Raw genomic sequence first — 8634 nt, 5'->3', positions numbered from 1 at the left:
GGCTGGCGGTGCCCCTCGGGAAGTTTGATGGCTTCTTTGAGGAGAGTCAAAGTCCTGCTGGTGTTAAACTTGATCGCGGTGGCTGGCTTCGTCCTCTTCCTGGCCAAGTGCAGACCCATCACGACCAAGAGCGGCGACTCCTTCCATGACATCCATCCCAGGGGAGAAGTGGCCAACTTGACAGCCCACGGCATCAGCTCCATCCAGGATGCAGTGCTGAAGAGACTCTCCCTCTTAGAAGACATAGTCTACAGGCAGCTGAACGGTACGGAGAGTTCTGCTCTTAATGCCTTTTGGGTACGGTCGCGGGTGGTGCCTGCTCTCGGCTTGCTTGAAGTTTGTGTGATAGAACCGTGCTTTCTCCTGTATTACCGTGCCAACAGAGCCTCAACGGACTGGATCGATGTAGTATCTGATTTCTAAGTTCCGTTTGTTTGAAGCTCAGAGTGCTTTGCACAGGATGGGAGGAAATTTTGGTAACCTAATACTGCCTTTCAGATTTATGGTAGTGGTCAGGAAATGAGTGTCGTGACTTCTGCATCAAATGAGAGGGATCTTCAGTGGATGAATACGGGTTGGAGCAGCACGCAGTGTATTGATTGAGGGAATGGCTTTTAATACTATGGAATGGCTTATTTTTGGAAGGGAGTTTTTGAATGCTTGAAGTATGTTACATCATTTGAATGCAGAAGGTCAGAAAGCAAAATGCACTTTATCGAAGAAGTTACGCAAACTATTCAGTGTTTCCTACGGCTCAGCACTGACAGTTGCTAATTAAAGTCTCAAGTAATGCTTCTCTTTATAGCGTAGCGAAGGGACTTCTATTAAAATCTCACCAGGTTCAGTAGTTCCGAGATGTAGAAAGGGAGTTTTAAAGATGTCATGCTGGATGGAGAAACATGCTGTAGAGATGTAAGAGATCTAGGTGAGGTATCTAATTAAAACACTGGCTGTGGAAGCTAATTTTTTTAAATTGTTCCCCACAGATTCGCAACTCTGAGTGTAATCTCATTCAAGAGTCCTGTTTATTGTTTCCAATCTCTGTAGCTTTAATGGCTGCAAGTTTTCTTGTCTCGGAATTAGCAGCGTTACTGCTTTTGGCAGCGTGATTCCCTCTCTGAGTTTTGAATACGAAGCTGGTGCACGATTCGGTGCCGTGTTTGAGGTGGAAGCCGAAGTGCACTGTGTCTCTGTCTGGAGTCAGAGCTGCTGCTGAGGCGCTTCTGCACCGAGGATGAGGCAGGTGCAGGAAAGCCACATACTGTTCCTGGGGCTAAGAGTTGTCTGGGTCCATGTCTGTGCTGTGGAGAAGGTGCTGTGCAAAGGGGGAGGCTGAGCAGGGAAGGGTTCTGTATATCACTGCTTCACACGCTTCGGTGCGAAACCTGCCTGCGAGAGTCCCTAGCACCGCCGGATGCTGAAACAGCACTGTTGGGTGACAAACAAGGTGAAACAAAAGAACAAGAAGGAATAAATGGGAAAGCTGAATGGTGTTTACAATCAAACTGTGAAGCTGGCTGCTTCTGGCTAGCTCTAGAGCTGGAGGTTCCAGGAAGGTTTAGGCTTTTAAAACAGGGCAGTAGCTGCAGTTCTAGCCAGGTGATCTCGTGCTAGGACAAGTAATCATGGTGCCATCTACCATTCTCACAAATACTGAGGGAGAGCCCAAACTAAGTTATTACCGTTCTGTGGAGATTAACGTACTCCCTACTCCCCTCATGTGCTCTGGGGGCTGGTTTTGGAGCTAGCTGGGGCTGGTAATGGGAGCTCAAGTGTGAGGACAGCTCTGAGTGAGCCCTCTGGTCTGTGGGCTGCTGTGGGCGCTCGGTGTGTTACAGGAATCTGCCTAGAGCTGAAGAGCAGTCAGGCACCTACAGACCAGGGCAGGCAGAGAGCTAATAGATATGTTGCCCACATCACAAACGTTTTCTTATGGCAGGCAGAAAGCTGAGCACATGAATGTGACATCTTGTCTGGCCTCTGCCTACTGGGCTGATTTATAGCAACACTGATGAGTCTGGCTAAAAAAATAGCTCCGGCGTAGCGGTTATGTAACTTTAGTTCAAGTATATATTTGGTACCTGTGATTTTTAGAACAGTACGACGTGCTGTGTTCTCTGAGCGATGTGTGTGTGTTGTGCTTCAGAGCAAGATGTGGGGGGCCAGGTGAACCCTCATCACCACCCACTGGCACTAGAAGGAAACAGTCAGGTGTGCTGAGACAGTCCCTAGGACTGAGGATGCGGAAGCAGCTGGACTGGCTTCTCCAGGAGTGTTCGGTGCCGGAATCAGCCAATGTTCATTCTGGGCACTTGAAAAATACCTAAAGCTGAAATCCTAGTGCCTGCTTTAAGTATGCAAATATGAGCTCACTTTTTTTTCCTGCTTTTAGGGTAGGGCAGTTGCATGCTGGTGAGGAGTGCCTAACAAATCCCACCATACACTCTTAGACAAGCTCCCTGCAAAATGTACCCACGGAGAGGATCTTCTTTCTCTTGCATGAGGTTGTGCTTTGTTTTAAATCTGACCTGTGGTTTAGCAGATACAAAATGTTAGAGTGAGGTATGCCATAGCGTAGTGAGTGGAAAGCCTGTGCCTCAGGGAGCATTGGGAAGCATTTGGCTAAAGAGAAAAACTCAAACGCAGTTTGGGCGCAATCAGCTATGGAATTTTTTTTTGCATTATATGGGACTTGGCTGGATTTCAGTGGGAGTTGAAACCATCCTTAAAAAAAACTGCATCTCTTAAAAAGCTCCATTCTGGGCTGATCAAATGAGCAATCTGATCATACCGTTGCTGTGTTTTTGTTTTTTGAGTCATGTTGTGTAAAGCATATTGGAAATAACAGCTCTTCCTGGTATGGCAACTCTCATTTTTTATGAATGTATATTCGTTTATTTCTGTAAAAGTTGGCCGTGAAAATAAGCTCAACAACACTGCCTTGGGTCTGGTAAAGGAACGGTTTTACACAATCATTCCTTTCGAATGACATTTCTCTGCTCTGCCATTCTGGAGATAACACCAGGGTCCCTCTTCCTCCTCTCTGTGCAAGAAGAGCTATCCCAAACATGGCCCGCTCTGCCTCCTACACTGGCTCCTCGCTTTCCAGGTGATGCAGTGTAGTCTTGTAGTGTTTTCCAGCCGCTGTTAGCTGGGGTGGTACCTGCACAAAGCCACATCATGTCAACTATGGGACGCTTGTTACAGATGGTGGTTGAGAGAGTGCCTTGGGGATACCTCAGGGATCAGCAGACCTTGGCCTTGCTTAATTTTTCTCCTGGTTGTAATTCATAAAGTATCTATGAGAAGACTTGGGTTTGTCTAAATTTGTCTATTTGGTCTTTTGGCTTAAAACTGATAGAGAATTACATGTGCTTTGTTCTTTGTAAAAGCTTATTATTGCTCTTTAGTTCATTGCACAAGTCTTGTGAGTTTTACTTTTTGCTTTTTGTTGCTTTTTGCTGGTCTTGAATGGGATGGTTCCCGCGGTGGCAGAGAGGTACGAGGACGCCCTTTGCAATGGAGGGGTTTGTAGGTGCATGTACCTGCCTGAGAATTCAGGAGATTTTTAATTTCTGTAGTCACTTTTATGGGTGGAATTTTCTTGTTCAGCAGATGTTCAGAGAAAGCTAATGAAGGTCGGGAAGGAACGTGTGCATTTTACTTTGGGTATTAACTACAGCTTGTCGTCTTGATCCAAACCTCATTTTTTTGTGTGCTGACATTTACATAAGCAAAAATTGTGGTCCACATTATCTCCAACTTTATGGAGATTCACACAAATGAACTTTTCGTTTAACTATGTTTACAAAGAGAGGGTTTCTGTGCTTATGAGACAAACTCATTAGCTAGTGAGGAACTGGGGTGAATAGAGGCTTAGGAGAGATCATGCGGCTTTTGCTGCAGCCTTGAGCTTCCCGGAGAGTGCTGGGCAAACTCTTCAGTTTACCTAATCCTGTTCCTCTGGGCCTCGTGTAGAAACCCATTAATGAATTTGAGAATTTGTGCGTTTGCAGGATCCCGAGACAGCCAGGGCGCGGCAACTTTTTAATATCCGAGTGGCATATAGGATGAGTGACATGACGTGAGGAAAGCTGCAGCTTGAGTAATGAAACAGCGTACAAAGATACTGCTCACTATGAAGGCTCTCAGCGGGAGGGGTCCTGTGTCAGTTCCGTGGTGAGAAGCTGCTCAGCTCCCCTCCTACAAGCAACCGTCTTGGGGTAATTACCCAGGTAGCTTTTGTCTGCCTGTGTTTCTTCTTCCCTGAGCTCTTGCATTTCTCTTCTCCACCTCCCTTTGTCCTCTTGAAGGTGTGCTTGATCCCATCCTGAGTGCAGGAAGGGGAAGTGTTCACGGCATGCAGCCAGGAAAGAGAGTAAGGCTGGTGCATGCCCTCAGTGGTGCCTGCCCGAGGTAGAAGAAGCATTGAGAAGCTTGACATCCGCTGCTGAGGCTCTGAGAGGCTGGTGGGGTGTGTAGGGTCCATAGGCAGGTTTCCCCACGTGTGTAGAGCACTGCAGCTACATCAGTGTTGAGTATTCATCCCAGGTAGAAGGAAAGAGCCTGCATCTGATTTCGTTGGGTTTTGTCCTTCTCTTTCTGAGTCTGATTCTGCCTCAAAGCGGGCAATCTCCGCTTCTCAGCCCTGTTTGCCAGAAGCTTTTGAAGTCAGTATATAAATAGTTTAGTCATTGAGTAGTGTTGCCAGTTTGAGAATAAGACGTGCAGGAGGGACTGTACTCTACATAAACCCTTGGCTTCCAAGTGGGGAAGCCGTCGTCTGTATCTATCATAGCTGAGCATCTTGAACAAATGCAAGCAGAGCAGTTCTGCTGATCATAGGTGCTGTAAGGCACCTCCCAGGTGTACCAGGGCAAACACCTGCGTGTCCACTTGTGCCTGTTTGGCAGAGTCTGGCTGTGGGATTAAAGCCTCCGAGGAGCATGAAGGCTCTAAAGTCCCTCTCTGCTGCTGTTTGGCTGGTACATGACAGCAGCTCGATCTAGGAAGTGCTCAGCTCCCTGGAAGCCAATGGCACTCGAATGATGTAGCATCTTTCTTAGTGTGAAAAAACCCATAAAATTCTTTAAGTATTAGTAAAGCAGAAAACACTGTGAAAGGGCACTGCTGACTTATCCTTCTAAATTTCAGTTTGTAAACTAACAACAGATTACTTGTAAGATCAGGGAGAATAAAAGCTATTTGCAAATGGTTGTAAATGAGTCGCCAGTGATGAAGCAGCACTGAAGCTGGCCAGAAATGGGTGAACAGTTTTTCCTTTATGCTAAAGAAGTGCTCAGAGAATAAATTGCTGCTTTACCAAATGTTCAAAGGTGAAGAGCAACTTCAAAATTCCTTGGTGATTAAACAAGCCTGTGTTCATTTTTTTAAACAAGCGTACATCTGCACTTTTGCACATGGAATTATTTGCACATGCTGAGATACGAACGAGTGCATGCCAGCAGCCTCCCTGCATACAGACTGTGCTCTCGTCTGCTTATCCAATTAGGAAATTAACTTCGTGAGGGTGGCATATGGACATCGGGGCCAGCACTGACACACAGCCTTTAGCACGGTCTTGCTATCCCCCTTGTAAAGTGGCACTTAATTAACTTAAAACGCTTTAGAGATATGTGGATTTACTTCCCATAAGGGTGAGATAATGCTTATCTTCTATAAGACTTATCGCTCTCAAAGTACATTACAAACTTAGCTAACTACTGACTGTAGAAATCATATATGTAAATAAGGCAGATTTAAAGGAGTTCGATCAGCCATTTAGCAGTATGTAATGGTGTTACACCCACAGGTAGGTACTATACTAATGGAAATGTAAAGAAATCCTCCGATTAAGATAAAGAACTAAATATAAATAATTGAGAGTAGGGCGATGCTGTTTGTAGTCAGAAGGGCCCAAAGTTTAATCACATTAATGAAATAAAACAGCTCTTTGCACAAGCACAGCCTCGCTGAGTGAAATCCTTTGATATCAGAAGTGATGATTATGAGATAAAGCGATACGCTACAGGGATGTGACTCCTGTATTAACCGATGATTATCACGCAGGGTCTGAGATGCTGTTTCTCTGCCTATGCCATTACCATGATGTTTCTGAAGTAGAAACTTAGCGTTTTATTTTTTATAGCCTTATATAACTTGATAAAAATGGAGTATTTATTACATACCCAGCAGGTCTAGTTGCCATATCCTCCGTTAGGAATAATGTAAGTTATCCAGATTGAGTACAGGCTATTAGAAGTTCTCAGCTTAAATGTATGAGTTGCAGGAGAGTGGTCCGTGGAGGCACAAGACACCTGAGAGCTGCTGTCTGTAAATTATTCTTATCAGTTTCATGAAAATTAGTTCTGATAACAATCAAGAGAATGAATTGAAAAAATACTTTTTAGAGAAATGAAAGACGAGGTTTCAGATAGTCATTTAGGAAGCATCTGGAAGCTCAGACATTAACGTGACATTTAGTTTACAACCCAGCTGACTAGGAACTGATAGATAATTTTTGTTTTCGGTAGTTGTTTGGCATCATCAACCGACTATTCTCTGTCATTGGCAGTGAATGAGTCATAAGGCACTAACATGTTTATCATGCAGAGACAACACAGGAGTCAGGAGACGCAACAGCAATATGACAAGAAAATAGTGACAACGTTGGTACTTTATTCTTGCATATTAATTTAGGTCTGCCTGGACAGAGAAACAGATCCTTACCTCCCTGGTAGAATTTACAAAGGTATGTTAGATTTACACTGTAATATTAGTTACACAGCAGCTTTTAGGAATATTTTTCTAAGGATAAAAAAAATAGAAAAAGGTGCTGTAATTATCTGAATTACAGAATTATTTCCAAGCTTCAGCCTGGATCAGTAGCGTGCTATTGTCTCTCCAGTAAGAGACATTTGGAGTTGGATGTGTTTGGCAAAATGTGGGCATCTAGTGACATTTTGGAGCCCCAAGGCATCCTGCCTGGCTCCCAGCTGCCACTCCAGAAGGGCACAGCTCTGCCATCGGTGGAGTGTCACATCTGCTGGGCTTGCACAGCATCTTGGATACCCTGAGGCCTCTCAGATGGCAGCAGGCATTGCTGAGACAACTGTCCTGGGCTGGCCAGTTTGGAGATCTAGGACAGACGGACGGTGTTGGCTTTAGGCACGTGCTGTCAGTGCACCTGGATTTTGAGGAGTTCTAGTTTATTCTTGACCACCACCTTCCCTCATTACTTCTCTGCTGGCAGAAACCGCCTGCATTTCTAACAAGAAAATGCTGTGTGCAGCCTGTGAGCAAATCTACCTGTTAATAAGGCGTAGCACAAAAGAAAATAGAAATCAGCCTTCTAAAGTAATTAAAAAGGTTTTTCTCATTTTGTGATTTATGCCACTAATCTTTATCTAAAACTGAACAGTCTGGTCCAGATGTTGCAGCAAGCTGCCAGCTCCTACAGATCCGCCTGGATCCTGGGGTAGGTGAGGACAATTCTGCATGTTGAAATATTAACCTTAAAAGGGGGACCTTTTTTTTTTTTTTGTAAGATGTCCTTTTTGAAGTCTGCAAAGGGCTGTTCAAACTGAATACTCATAGTATTGACCCTATGGTGAGTCAACAGCAGTGATTCAACATCAGTAATGTATCCTAGTGGTACATTATTTTTCCTAAACAGTTTTGGGAGTACCAGCCCCTGGATTTTCTAGTGCCCAATCCCTGTGGTCAAATTTATTCAAGGAATAGTTGAATGCTTCACACCTTATTGCTACAAGCGTAGCTAGTTCTGCCTATCAATCTAATAGCTATCGACCCACATTCTGACATGTGCTGATGGTTATCTAAGAATAATGCAGTAATGATGCAATGAGAGCCCTACGTAAAGCCTTACGTACGAGGAGAGTGCTGTGCTGAGCCTCACTCCGCTGTTGTTGAGCGACTACACACCATGCTTCTGACGCAGTTTTAGGGCTTTGACGCTTGTGTTGGTGGGGACACGCAAAATTACCTGAGAAAGGAAAGCAATTCCCTAAGTCAGGAGGGAGTTGGATTAAAATGAGTTTCCTTTTTAAAAACCGGGTGATCTGCGCTCACATGGCTCTCGCTGTGTAACGAGTTGCAGGTCCTAAGATAGTGCCCTCGTGGGGATTCGCTCTCTCCGATTCGCTCTGATGTATGGTATTCCCAGACAGGGATGCTAAAGGCTGTTCGCCCTGTTACAGCACTCGTTCGCTCTTAGAACAGGAAATACCTGCAGTTTCACAGGATCTGGGTGTGGGGGTAATCTGATAACTCTTGGTAAATGGATTTTTTTTAAAAATAGGGATCTTCCTATGTTGTCCGACCCAGGTTGTTGCATAAAAGCACCACTCTTTGTGCTGTTAGGAAAAGGAAAGAGCTCTCAAAATCTGTGAAGGGCCAAGTCATACCTAGTAAATGACCACTTCTTACTGCACAGCTCCCATGCCTTGTTGCACCTGATTACTTTTAGCGCAGTAAAACCAACTGCGTGAGATGCTGAGGGAGGAAACGGATCCCTGTTCCCTCTTCCCTTAAGTACCTTCAGCTTACATGGAAGCAAAAAAGTCATGTGTTCCTTCCTACGGTTTGAAGTGTGATTGCCCAGCACTAGCACTT

The 8634-nt window shown here is 44.8% G+C and overlaps 1 protein-coding gene across 1 annotated transcript in view; it reads left to right on the top strand.

Moving 5' to 3' along the window:
• Positions 1-27: 27 nt before the first annotated feature.
• Positions 28-8634, top strand: part of WBSCR17 (Williams-Beuren syndrome chromosome region 17) — a gene marked incomplete at its 3' end in the record, with an annotated part of 162185 nt that continues 153578 nt past the window's right edge. The window contains exon 1 of the mRNA XM_010145291.1: positions 28-265. Within this exon, the coding sequence (XP_010143593.1) occupies positions 28-265 (238 nt within the window). The remainder of the gene's footprint in view (positions 266-8634) is intronic.

The sequence above is a fragment of the Buceros rhinoceros genome, unplaced genomic scaffold (assembly GCF_000710305.1).
Source record: "Buceros rhinoceros silvestris isolate BGI_N320 unplaced genomic scaffold, ASM71030v1 scaffold4151, whole genome shotgun sequence".
In the NCBI taxonomy this organism is placed as follows: domain Eukaryota; kingdom Metazoa; phylum Chordata; class Aves; order Bucerotiformes; family Bucerotidae; genus Buceros; species Buceros rhinoceros.
Note: the sequence above shows the minus strand (reverse complement) of the source record. Positions and strands in the feature narration are given on the sequence as shown.